The 13,395-nt window shown below is 42.7% G+C and overlaps 1 protein-coding gene across 2 annotated transcripts in view; it reads right to left on the minus strand.

Moving 5' to 3' along the window:
* Positions 1-9,208: 9,208 nt before the first annotated feature.
* LOC119954148 overlaps positions 9,209-13,395 on the minus strand; it is a 47,184-nt gene continuing 42,997 nt past the window's right edge. For both annotated transcript variants that reach the window (XM_038779099.1, XM_038779100.1), the window contains exon 12: positions 9,209-13,125. In XM_038779099.1, the coding sequence (XP_038635027.1) occupies positions 11,382-13,125 (1,744 nt within the window). In that variant the 3' untranslated portion in view covers positions 9,209-11,381. The remainder of the gene's footprint in view (positions 13,126-13,395) is intronic.

Below are 13,395 nucleotides of genomic sequence, written 5' to 3' on the forward strand. Positions count from 1 at the left end.
CTCCCATTCTCGCTGGCCCGATACTCCACAAGTCCGGTGGTGGTGGCGGCTCTGAGAATCTGGGGGCAGTGGAGGAGATACAAGAGAATGGAGAGAGCATCAATTTGGACCCCGATTTATAATAACCACCGGTTTGTACTGGGTAGGCTGGATGGTGGGTTCTGGAGATGGCAGAGGGCATGAATTAGGCGGATGGGGGGATTCTGTTTAGAGACGGGAGCTTCCCCAGTTTGAAAGCCTTGGAGGATAAATTTGAATTGTCAGCAGGGAATGGGTAGGTATTTGCAGGTATGAGGATTGGTTAATTAATAGAAAGCAAAGAGTTGGGATAAATGGGTGTTTCTCTGGTTGGCAATCAGTAGCTAGTGGTGTCCCTCAGGGATCCGTGTTGGGCCCACAATTGTTCACAATTTACATTGATGATTTGGAGTTGGGGACCAAGGGCAATGTGTCCAAGTTTGCAGATGACACTAAGATGAGTGGTAAAGCGAAAAGTGCAGAGGATACTGGAAGTCTGCAGAGGGATTTGGATAGGTTAAGTGAATGGGCTCGGGTCTGGCAGATGGAATACAATGTTGACAAATGTGAGGTTATCCATTTTGGTAGGAATAACAGCAAACGGGATTATTATTTAAACGATAAAATATTAAAGCATGCCGCTGTTCAGAGAGACTTGGGTGTGCTAGTGCATGAGTCACAGAAGGTTGGTTTACAAGTGCAACAGGTGATTAAGAAGGCAAATGGAATTTTGTCCTTCATTGCTAGAGGGATGGAGTTTAAGACTAGGGAGGTTATGTTGCAATTGTATAAGGTGTTAGTGCGGCCACACCTGGAGTATTGTGTTCAGTTTTGGTCTCCTTACTTGAGAAAGGACGTACTGGCGCTGGAGGGTGTGCAGAGGAGATTCACTAGGTTAATCCCAGAGCTGAAGGGGTTGGATTATGAGGAGAGGTTGAGTAGACTGGGACTGTACTCGTTGGAATTTAGAAGGATGAGGGGGGATCTTATAGAAACATTTAAAATTATGAAGGGAATAGATAGGATAGATGCGGGCAGGTTGTTTCCACTGGCGGGTGACAGCAGAACTAGGGGGCATAGCCTCAAAATAAGGGGAAGTAGATTTAGGACTGAGTTTAGGAGGAACTTCTTCACCCAAAGGGTTGTGAATCTATGGAATTCCTTGCCCAGTGAAGCAGTTGAGGCTCCTTCATTACATGTTTTTAAGGTAAAGATAGATAGTTTTTTGAAGAATAAAGGGATTAAGGGTTATGGTGTTCGGGCCGGAAAGTGGAGCTGAGTCCACAAAAGATCAGCCATGATCTAATTGAATGGCAGAGCAGGCTCGAGGGGCCAGATGGCCTACTCCTGCTCCTAGTTCTTATGTTCTTATGAGACTTTTTGAGAAGGAAGGTTCCGGCCTTCCTGCTGCTGCCACTATGGGGATACAGGACAGAGTAGTCTCCAGTACATGGGTGGGAGAGGGAAAGTTACCAGACATCTACCAAGAACTGGCGGAATCGGAGGAAACTCTGGTGGAGGAGCACAAGGGCAAGTGGGAAGACAAGCTGGGGGGCGAGATAGAGGCGGGTCTGTGGGCAGATGCCCTAAGCAGGGTTAATACATCCTCATCATATGCTAGGCTTAGCCTGATACAATTAAAGGTAATCCACCTGGCACACATGACAGTGGCCTGGAAGTTTTTCGGGGTAGATGACAGGTGTGCGAGGTGCGTGGGAAGTCCAGCAAATTAGTCCATGTTTTGGGCATGCCCGGAGCTTAGAGGGTTTTGGCAGGGTTTTGCTCAGGCAATGTCCACAGTACTCAAAACACGGGTGGTGCTGAGTCCGGAGGTAGCAATCTTTGGAGTGTCGGAAGAGCCGGGAGTTCAGGGGTGAAAAAGGCTGACGTTTTGGCCTTTGCCTTCCTGGAAGCCCGGAGACGAATCTTATTAATGTGGAGGGACTCGAAGCCTCCGACTGTAGAGGCCTGGGTTAGTGACATAGGGCGGATTCTCCCGTACCCGGCGGGGCGCGGGGTCCCGGCGGGATGGAGTGGCGTGAACCACTCCAGCGGCGGCCCGCCCCAAAGGTGCAGAATCGGGGTCTAGGCCGGCGCCAGAGTGGTTTACGCCCTGCCGGCTGGCGTGGAAGGCCTTTGGCGCCATGCCAGCGGGGGCCGAAGGGACTCCACCGGCCGACGCGGGTCCGCGCATGCGCGGGAGTTTCAGCGGCTGCTGATGTCATACCCGCGCATGCGCGGGGGGGGGGGGGGAGGGGTTCACCTATGTGTCGGCCATCGTTAAGGCTGACACAGCCGACATGTAGTAAAAGAATGCCCCTACGGCTCAGGCCCGCCTGTGGATCGGTGGGCCCCGATCGCAGGCCAGTCCACATTGGGGCCAGATCGTGTCCCCCCCCCCCCGGGAGCACATCCGCCCGGTAAGGGACCTAATCTAATCTACGCCGGAGGGACTGGCAAAGAACCAGCAGGATTCTGGCCCGTCGCGGGCCGGAGAATCGCTGGGGGGGCCGCTGTGACCGGCCGCCGACCGACGCGATTCCCGCCCCTGCCAAATCTCCGGTTGAAGAATCTCCGCGGGGGGGGGGGGGGGTCAGAGAATCCCACCCATGGCTGGGTTTCTCAGTCTCGAGAAAATAAAGTTTGCCTTAAGAGGGTCAATGCTAGGGTTTACCCAGAGGTGGCAGCCGTTCGTCGACTTTCTTGGGGAAAATTAAAATGTCAGCAGATGCAGAATTCCAAATGAGGGGGGAAGGGGGAGGACCAGGCTGTTGTTTTATTGTTGGGGAGTGTGAAGATTGTGATGGGGTGGAAATGTTTATAGTGTTTATGTTTATATCACTGTTATTGTTGTTATTATAAAAATTGCAAATACCCTAATAAAAATATTTTAAAAAAAAGAAAAGACGCCAGTTTTCATCTATGGTACCCGATACCTGAAGCTGGTGGGGTGGGGTGCCTTTAAAGTCTTCACCTCAAGCTTCACCGTCTTTTATTGCATTGTGTCCCCATAGGCCGTAGTTTACCAGGTCAGTTGAAGAATTTTCTCTCTGTTTCATTCTTCGGCTGGCTTTCCTTCGTCTTTTCTGCTGTTTCCTTAAATGTTCTATTGGTACTGTGCAGGTGCAGCAGGCAGTGAAGGCAAAAGGCATTTTGGCTTTCATAGCGAGGGGATTAGGTAGAGGAGCAGAATCTTGATACAATTCTACAGGGCCTTGGTGAGACTACACCTGGAGTATTGTGTGCACTTCTGGTCTCCTTATCTAAGGAATGATGTTCTTGCTGTAGAGAGAGTGCAGCGATACTCTACCAAACAGATTCCCAGGAATGCAGGATTGACACACAAGAAGAAATTGAGTCGGTGAGTTATATTCGCTGGAACTCCGAGGAATGAGGGGAGAACTCATAGAAACTTATAAAATTCTAACAGGACTAGACAGAGTAGATGCAGGAAAATGTTCCCGATGGTGGGGGAGTTCAGAACCAGGGGTCACTGTATGAGGATACGGGATAGACCATTTAAGCTGGGATGGGGAGAAATTTCTTCACACGAGAGAGTGGTGAGCCTGTGGAATCAATATCACAAAGTAGTTGAGGCCAAAACATTAGATGCTTTCAAGAAGGAATTAGATATAGCTCTTGGAGCAAAAGGGATTGAAGGATAGACTTTGGTGTTCTCTAAACCCTGGCCCATACTTTAACTTTTTTACTTCACTACAGATGTAGGGTTTTCCCCTTGGAAGTTTTGTTTCTCATTGGAATGTATCCATTCTGTGTATTCTGAAAAATCCCTTTAAATGCCTACTGCTGCATCTCTTTTGATCTATCCCTTAATTCATTTGCTACTTCACTTTAGCTAGCTCTGCATTCATGCCCTCACAATTGACAATATTTAAGTTCAAAATATTAGTCTTGGACTCACTCATCTCTCTCTCAAACTGAATGTAAAATTCAATCATATTATGTTTGTTACTACCTAGTGGTTCATTTGCAATGAGGTTTTCAATTAATCCTCTCTCGTTGCACAATACCAGGCCTTGTATGGCCTGCTGCCTAGTTGGCTATGGAACATGCCGTTCTCAGGAATTATCCTGAAGACATTCTATGAACTCATCTATGCTACCTTTGTCCATCGGAATGTTCCCAGTCTAAATGTAGACTAAAATCTCACATGATTTTTAATGTACCTTTGTGACAAGCTCCCATTATCTCTTCCTTTATACTTAGTCCTAGCATATAGTTACAATTAGTGGGCCTGTAAACCATCTCCTTTCATCTTTCTCTTCTCAACCCAAACTGCTTCTACATCCTGGTCTCCTAAATTTACATAGGTGTTGTCCTCTCTAAATGTGCTAATACCATTATTAACACAGCTTCACCATCACCTTTTTCAAGTGTCACATTCCCTTCAATATTCAGGTCTCAATCCATGTCAACCTGTAGCCATGTGTCTAGGATGATTATCCAATCGTACATTCTATTTGTGCTATCAGTTCTGTTTTTGTTTCGAATGCTACGTGCATTCAGATACAGAGCGTTTAATTTTGTCTTTTTGTTTTTGTAACGTCTAGCCTTATCTGCTGATTTACTCTTACATTAGTATGTTGTCCCTTCCTGTCACAGTCATAGGGATCTGCAGCACAGAAAAGGACCTTCAATCTATCGTGTTTGCGCCAGTCAAAAACAGCTGCCTAACAATTCTATACCCATTTCCAGCACTTGTCCCATAGCTTTGTATGTCTTGGCTTTGCAAGTGCTCATCTAAATACATTTTAAATGTTACGAGGATCTCTGCCTCTACCATCCTTACAGGCAGAGTTCCAGACTCCCTCCACCTTCTGGGTAAAAAGGGTTATTCTCACATCCCCTCTAAACCTCCTTCACCTTGCCTTAAATCTATGCCTCCTGGTCATTGACCCCTCCACCAAGGGGAAATGTTTCTTCCCGTCTATATGCCCCTCATAATTTTATACGTCTCAATTATGTCCCAGAGTCTCCTCTGCTCCGAGGAAAATAACCTCCGTATAGCCAATCTCTCTTCATAGCTAAAACTCTCCAGTCCAGGCAACATCCTGGTAAATCTCCTCCGCACCCTTTCCAATGCTATCACGTCCCTCCTATGTGGATTCCAGAACTGCACACAATACTCTAGCTGTGGCCAAACCAACGTTTTATACAGTTCCAGTGTAACCTCCCTGTTCCCAAACTCTATGCCTCTGCTAAGAAAGGCAAGTATACCATATGCCTTTAGCCTGTTTATCATTTCCCATATCAGTACCTTTCTCATCTTGTTTCTACTCTGGTTTACATCTTCTTAAATTTGATCCCTTGTGCTACTGTTTAGTTTAAAACCATCTCTGCTTCCCTAGTTATGTGGCTCACTGGAGAAACCAGCCACAGCACAGATCAGGGATAGACTGCCCCAATGGTACAGTCCCCAGTTTCCCAGTACTGGAGCCAGTGCAGCACAAACAGAAACCCATTTCTCCCAGTCCCTGAGCCATGCATTATTTCTCTAATCTTATTTCATTTATTGCAACTCACAGTTATTATTTTGAGGTTCTGCTTCTTAATTTGAGGTCTAACTCCTCATATTGACTCTGCAGAACCTGCTTTCTTATCCTGCCTTTATTGTTCGTACCTACATGGATACGACAGGTGGATCCTTCCCCCTCAGACTGTAAAGTTCCTCTCTAGCTCTGAGCAAATGCCCCGAACCCTGGCACCAGGCAGGCAACATAGCCATCTGGACTCTTGCTCTTTGATAGAGGACAGTGTCAGTCTTCCTCACTATACTGTCCTCTATTACCATTACATTCCTTTTCACCCCTTCCACTTTATCAATTGGTACCGAGCAGCTCCGATATGTAGCCATGAAACATGACCTGTCCTGCCATCCTTATGTATTTTAATTTCTTAATATTTTTTCAATTATTAATTTTCTTTTGATATTTCATTTATCTTACCGCAAATTCCTGCACTATTTTAAATCTTAGGAACGGAATACACAGTACCCACTCACCAAATTCTTCCTCTGTAGCAGAGCAAAAACAAATTTCTTCAGGGTGAAAATGTTAGAAAAAGCAAATAAAAAAAGACAATGGAGTACCTCCCTCCCTTCCTCATCGAAGTCCCTCAAATTAACTCTCAGCACTTTGTTGGAGTTGCATCGCGCTAAGTTGAGAGTTTTTTGAAACGAAAGGCATGGACTGAGCCCAGGGATCAAGCTAGGTTCCTTCATTAACTATCTAACAGCAGCTGCCAATGGATAGCTTCTATCTCCTTGCTTAGCTTCCTGGATGAGATTAGGAATTTAAGCAGTACTTGTCAAATGTCAAGATGTACACATTAGTTTTGAGAGATTTAAAATGTTCTTAACTCTTCAAACTCTCAGCATTGAGAAGGTAAAGGTGGGGGGGGGGGGGTTGTGGAGAAGGAGGAGTGGGGGGGGAATTATATTGATTTACACAACTAGGCATCGGCTTATCTCCATCTCCCGGATTCCCTGGATGAAAATCCCGCCAACAGACAATTCAACGGACAAAAGTCCGCTTTTGGGTGCGTTTGGCGGGATGTTTCTCAGTAGCTGCAGCATAGAGAATCACCTCGCATTTCAACAGCACTTTGTTTTTTTTTATGGAAATTTCTCCAAGGCCACACTCAAGAGATTCCTAAGCTGATCTTGCTAACAAAAATGGCCCCTCACAGATCGGGGCGCCATTTGAACAGTAGAACTGATCTCCTCCCTTCCCCCCTCCTTTCAGGCTCCCCCTCAGCTTTACTGACCTCCCCACAACTTTGTTGAGGCCCCTGTGAACTCCCCTCACCCCACCGCCAATGGGGAAGGCCCAAACCCGGACAGTGCCAATCTGGCACGTGGCAATGCCTAGATGCCATGGGGGGGTGCCAGTGTACTACCCTGCCCTGTCTCCACCACCCGGGGGTCTCTAATGGGATGCATAACACCCCTCCCTCTTCAAGGTGCCGTTCCGCTGGTCCATATTTATGTAGACCAGTACGAAACAGCGGTCTCGCAGGCGTGGCCGTTGACACACAGATACCGGATGAATCCAGTGTCTTGATATTTAAATGAGCCCAATGGCTCATTTAAATATGTAGATCACACCGAGTGGAGCATGTCAGGTGACCCGGGATTGGGCTGGAGTCCAATTTGGGGCTCTTGTGCGATTTACCTGTTGCGGCCGGATCTGCACTGGGCGTAACACAGTCACTGAATCGTGTCCATAGATTCTGTATATGAAACCCATCAAGACCAGAAAATAAAGCAGTACTTACAAAAAGCAATAATTTCTCAAAAAAGAGCTTTCTATCATAATGAACAATTTAATTCCTGGCTCCAATCCCATTCTTAGCTGACTACCTGACTGCATTCAAAAGCAATATGGATTGAAGTACCTTTCCCAACAGCAAGATTGAATGGGAAACAAGCAGAATGAAACACTCTTAGTTGGGCAAGTTGAATATTTAAAAAACTAATTGAAGAAACTAATACAATTATTTTGGTTAAATCAATTCAGATAGAAGAAAGCAACATGTAAAATTGTACTAGGATTAAATGTTGCATGAAATTATTTTTTAAAGTAGGTTCACCACTCAGCACTATCTTTCAATGCTTCCACTGTCTCCGTATAAGTATCCTCCAACAAAGTATTTGGTTGATTGAAACAATGTCGTCTTCATGACAAACTCCTTTCCCTAGCCACCAATCTTATCTCTCTCCCTAGCATCTACCAGAGGCTGAACTGGACTATTCACTTTATCTTGGGTGTCATATTGAAATGAGCATCTAATCATATATTCATGCCTTCAGAGTGCCTATTTCCAGCTCTGTAACATGACCCGATTATGTCCCTGCTTCAGTTCATTGTAGCGTAAGCTGCTTCTTTGATGTGCACTCTGACAAAGGAAGGTTCAGACTTGGAGATAGCTTAAACACATTTATTGAACTGTTAACAATTCTCCTACTTGGATTCGACTCTCCCGTTAATCCTGCTATAGCTACTCAGACTGACGAACCAGTCTGCTACAATCCAGGTGGTGGGTATGATGTGTTTCAAATCAACCATGTGTACACACTGAGTGTCTCTACTGGAAAGAGGAAGATCATGTGTGCTGTGTCCTTTTTATATGGGTTGGTGTAATGCCCTCCTGTGATGGTGTCACCGCTGTGTGTATGGTGAATGCCCATTGGTCGTGCCCTTTCTTGCTGACCTATTGGTTGAATGTCTGTGTGTCATGTTGGGCAGCACGGTAGCATTGTGGATAGTGCAATTGCTTCACAGCTCTAGGGTCCCAGGTTCGATTGCGGCTTGGGTCACTGTCTGTGTGGAGTCTGCATATCCTCCCCGTGTGTGCGTGGGTTTCCTCTCACAGTCCAAAGATGTGCAGGTTAGGTTGATTGGCCATGATAAATTGCCCTTAGTGTTGGGTGGGGTTACTGGGTTATGGGGATAGGGTGGATATGTTGACCGTGGGTAGGGTGCTCTTTCCAAGAGCCGGTGCAGACTCGATGGGCTGAATGACCTCCTTCTGCACTGTAAATTCTATGATAATCTATGATGTCTCTGGTGCTCCCTCTAGTGTCTATCTAGCCTACGTGTATTTACAGTGATGCATATCACCACACATCCTAACCTGCACTCCACTCCCATTCACTCATCACCTGCTACTCAACCAAAGTTTGATTTTTAAATGTTCATCCTTGCTTTCAATTCCCTGCAAGGCCTCATCCCCTTTTTATATGCAATCTCCTTCAGCTCCACAATATGAGATAAACATGCTGCACTAATTTTGGCTCTAGCCCCTCTGATTTTGATTGCTCCAACAAGGATAGCTGATCTTAGTTGCCAAAGCTGTAAACTTTGGAATTAACTTCTTAAATCTTTTTACCTCTTTCTTCCTTTAAGATTCTTCTTAAAACTACCTCTCTGACCAAGCTGTTGGCCATCTGCTCCAAAATCCAATGTGGCTTGGTGACAGATTTTGTTTAATGCTCCTGAGATTTTTTTTATTACATTAAAAGCACTATACAAATATGGGTTGTTGTGAACGTGTACTGTTCCACATAGAAGGAATCAATAGTAGAACATAGAACATTACAGCGCAGTACGGGCCCTTCGGCCCTCGATGTTGCGCCGACCTCATTTTAAAAAATCACTTATGAACAAACTTGTATTTCAACATTTATTTCAATGATTTTTCACAAAATTATTAACCAGTGTACATTTCATGATTAAAAAACTATACATTTGTACAGATTTCAAGAGTTCCACTCTTCACTCCATGTAAAGGAGGATTAAAATTAAGGAAGCAATCCTGTTCTTTGTCAAAAGAGTGGCATCAAGTACAGAACTTATTCACTAAATTACTTTAAAAGTTTGAGTTTTCCAAACCAGAAAACCATGGAGATGTTGAAGCTGGTACTAACGCAAATGTCAAGTTTGAATCATTTTTAAGTAATACCAACTACATTTTTTAATAATTTAAAGATGAGGATAATGCATTCAAATTATGTTTAAAAAACTAGCGAACCCAATGTACAGTTAGTCAATCTAATCCAGCATATTTTGTATCTATCTCTCTATCATGCATCGCCTGATAATTAAAATCAGGAATCGCAACCACAATCTGTTCACCATGTTCACATTTAAAATGCCAACACCAGAAAAGCAGCAAGTGCTACTTTGAACAAAAATATTTAATTGACAGAATTTTGGGTGATAAAAGCTATAACAGATTTACTGCTAATGCTCCTTTAGAATTAGCACACATCAAAGGGAACGGTTGAGGTTTCAAATTAATTGCTGAAACACGCCAACCTAATAGACTTCGACTAAACTAGATTTCAATTTGAATGTGAGTGCTCAGAGCTCATAACATATCAGATGTAAACTCTATGATAAGGGTGCATACATGTTTTTTGGGGTGAGAAATAGAAAGAGTAAACACTTCTAACAAAATAAATTTTACAAATCAGTCTCGATAGAACTAGTTCACTTCTTCCATCTCCTCACCACATCGGATCTCCTTTACACAAATGGAAATAGCACAAATTCCTATCCTTTCCTACTAGACATATCGATTAAGTAGGGTCTGAGCCAAGAGAACTACTAGCGAGACAAAGAATTCAACATGCATTTGTCCATGAAGCTATTCACGGACATCAAAGTTGGCTAAATGGTATTTGGGTGAGTGGAGTACAATAAATAAAATATCCATCCAGCATCTCTCAAACGGATACCGATTTTTGTTTCAGTATAGCAAGGAAATAACTGAATGACTTGTGCCTCTTTCTTGCTTATAAATTAAGTGGGGGGTTTCTTCTAATCTTCCCTGACATCTACATGCACGGTTGTCTGTGTTTAGTAAACGGAATTACCAAATGCAAATTTACCACATTGGGCAGACTGCCAACAATCTCTTCCTCGATATAGAAAACTGAAAATGTTGCAGGAAACAGAATGCCTATAATGAATAAATGCTAATGATTTTCTGCAACATTTGTAGAACTAACTCAAAAAGGAAAAAGGTACAAGACAGCTAGCAGTCACAATAAATCAATTTCAATCATAGAATATAACTGGGTGAGTGTATTTGCTGTGCAGAATATGTCATATTGTTGCTTCAAAAGGCTGCCAACATCACCTCACTAATTAATTTATTTAACACATTCTCCATCGGGCAAATGCTACTCAGAAGAGCAAGCAATTTTGGAGATAATGCTGAGCACATATGAATGTTAACAGAGACAAGAAGTCCACGCAACCTACTCCTGGACCTATACCAATGCTACTTGAAAGTTCTGTTAGGATGTGGACAATAACTAAAGGTAACCTTTCCTTTGTGGGTGTAGAGGAGAACTCAGCTTTTCCACTGATTCTATACCGAGTTGTGGCACAAAGCATCCATCCACTCTATGGAAAACTGCAATGAACTGGATACACCATTGCACTGCTAATATAAAATCTTGTATGCTAGTTTCTTAAGAATGTTTAGATTTTATTTTGTTCTTATTGTATAGTAGAATGAAAACCATGGTAGTGGGGAAAATAGAGATTGCACAAAGGTGGGGTAAAAGCACTCCCTCTTGGTAAAGTAGGCCATGCCATAACTAATTGTAGACCAACATACACTACTTAATCTACTGTTCTCTATTTATTAACTCGGAGTGAAATTAGAGCAGAAATCGAATCAAAACTCATATTAATCTGGAACTTGCAACATTGCAGCGTTTATAATGCAGTTTCTGAACCCACCAGCGCTCAAAAGTAAAATCATTTACAATTTATAAAGTACAATGAAAGAGTTAATAGAATCTTTCAAGTAACTTTGGCATAATATTATTAATTAGTGCAACTGTCAAGATAGGGCACAAGTGTTAAATAGCATGGTGTACTTGTTTTAGTTTGACAGCTTGTTATCCCTTCTTTTTTGATCCTGTCTGATTCACCTTTGTCCTTTAGCACAGAATGTAACCGAGTCTCATATTTGGAATCTTTCACATTAACATAAGTCTTTCTCAAGAGTTCCAAGTCAATAGATTGTTCTTTGGTACTGGCTTGAATATTGCTAAGTCTTGAAGACACCTGAATATCCCATTCAGATTCTGATGAAGATATATCTGTGAGAAATATGCTATTTTTAAAAGAAGAATGACAGAGGTTAGTTTGGTTGACAGAATTTTTACATCGACTTTCATCCACTTGAAAAGTAGCTTTTTTACATTGGAGACTGTCAGATCCTGGAGATTTGTGAGCCTTGGTTTCAAAGGAAGGAAACAGATGCATTATAGTATTTCTTGCCACATTTGTGTGTTCAATTTCCTCATCGGTTTGAATTTCAGCTTTATCCTTAAACAGAGTTTCATCATTAAGGCCAGCTTGGTTGCTTTGAGGTGCTACACTTTCTGCATTCGGAGGAGCTGACAGCAACACTTTTCCAGCTTGACCTGCTGCACTGCTTAAAGGGACTGTCTTTTGCTCTTTGTCATGCAGAAGAGTGTTCCTGCGATGAATACGCCACATTTCTTCTTTTAGTTCCTGACTAGCTATAGACAGAGTATTTAGGAGGCTGCTTGTTTTTTCTTCACAAGTCCAAATGTCTCTTTGTGGCTTCTCCAAGTTTTCACATTCATTTTTGGCATTACAGCTTTGATGGTCTACCAGGCTCTCTTTACTATTCAAAGGCCCATTTAAGTTAAACTTGGTAGACAAATCAAAGTGGTCCCTCATGGAGATGTTCATAGAACATGTAGAAGGAAACATAGTTTGTTCAACAAAAGTATGAGAAGTAAAGATTTTATCCAGATCAGATAAATAAAGCAGGTCAGCATGTGGTTGGAAAATATGTTCATTGAAGTAGCAATTGTTACTTTTGCTGAAAGAGAAACAATCACCTCCGACAGTCAAATCATCCAATTTGCATCTTGGACTCCTCTTGATTTGGGAACTGGTATTGTCAGAGCGTTTGCGTTTTTTGAAACTACAGTTGGTATCTGTGGTAACTATATCACAATCCATCTTCCAGGCATCTGAATTGGCCTCTACACAACATGGACTTTCTTCAGATTCCATATGCTGCTTTTCATCTCGATGGCAACTTTCTGAAATTTTCCTGTTAAAACCACATGAAACTCTTTGCACAGAAGTATCTCTAGCATCCATTTGTTCATTAGGTATGTAGCTGGTTGCTCGCTCTGCTGGTATTCCTGTGTGGAAATCCAATGAACTACAATTTGGAGATTTCACCACTAACTGTTTGGAATACACAGCTATTTGATTCAAGGAGCTCAAAGATGCCAGTTCATGATCCTGGTGAAGAGAGCAGGATCCGTGTCCGTTAAGTTCCAGTCTTTCTTGGATTAGCTCATCCTTTGCTTTGTCAGATTTCACATCATGCACTTTTGAATTCTGACCATTCTCATCAATTCTTTCCAGATCTTCTACAGGTAAATGGACCAGCTGGCTTGCAGTTACAGACTCAAGTGAAAGTTTTTCTCCTTCAAGAACAAGGTCATTAACAGCCTGCAATGATTCCATGTATATTTTGGAAAGTGAGCTTGCAGAACTTGAAACAGACTTCATCAATCTACATTAAAAGCAGAAATCTATTTGAACACACAGGTTAAACAGACATAAAATTCAATATACCTGAAATCTTGCCATTGTTCTGAATAATTTTAAAGTAAAATTGATGAGTTCAACTGCTGGGCGTTGAAATTTGATTACTAAAATCTGTTGGTCATCAATCAATTTCAAAAAGTGCCATGGTGTTGAAAGGAAAAAAAATATATAAACACAAAATAGAATATTTTCTATTCTTTCAGAGATAGTCTCGATTTACAAGTAGATGGGAAAG

The sequence above is a fragment of the Scyliorhinus canicula genome, chromosome 19 (assembly GCF_902713615.1).
Source record: "Scyliorhinus canicula chromosome 19, sScyCan1.1, whole genome shotgun sequence".
Classification (NCBI taxonomy): Eukaryota; Metazoa; Chordata; class Chondrichthyes; order Carcharhiniformes; family Scyliorhinidae; genus Scyliorhinus; species Scyliorhinus canicula.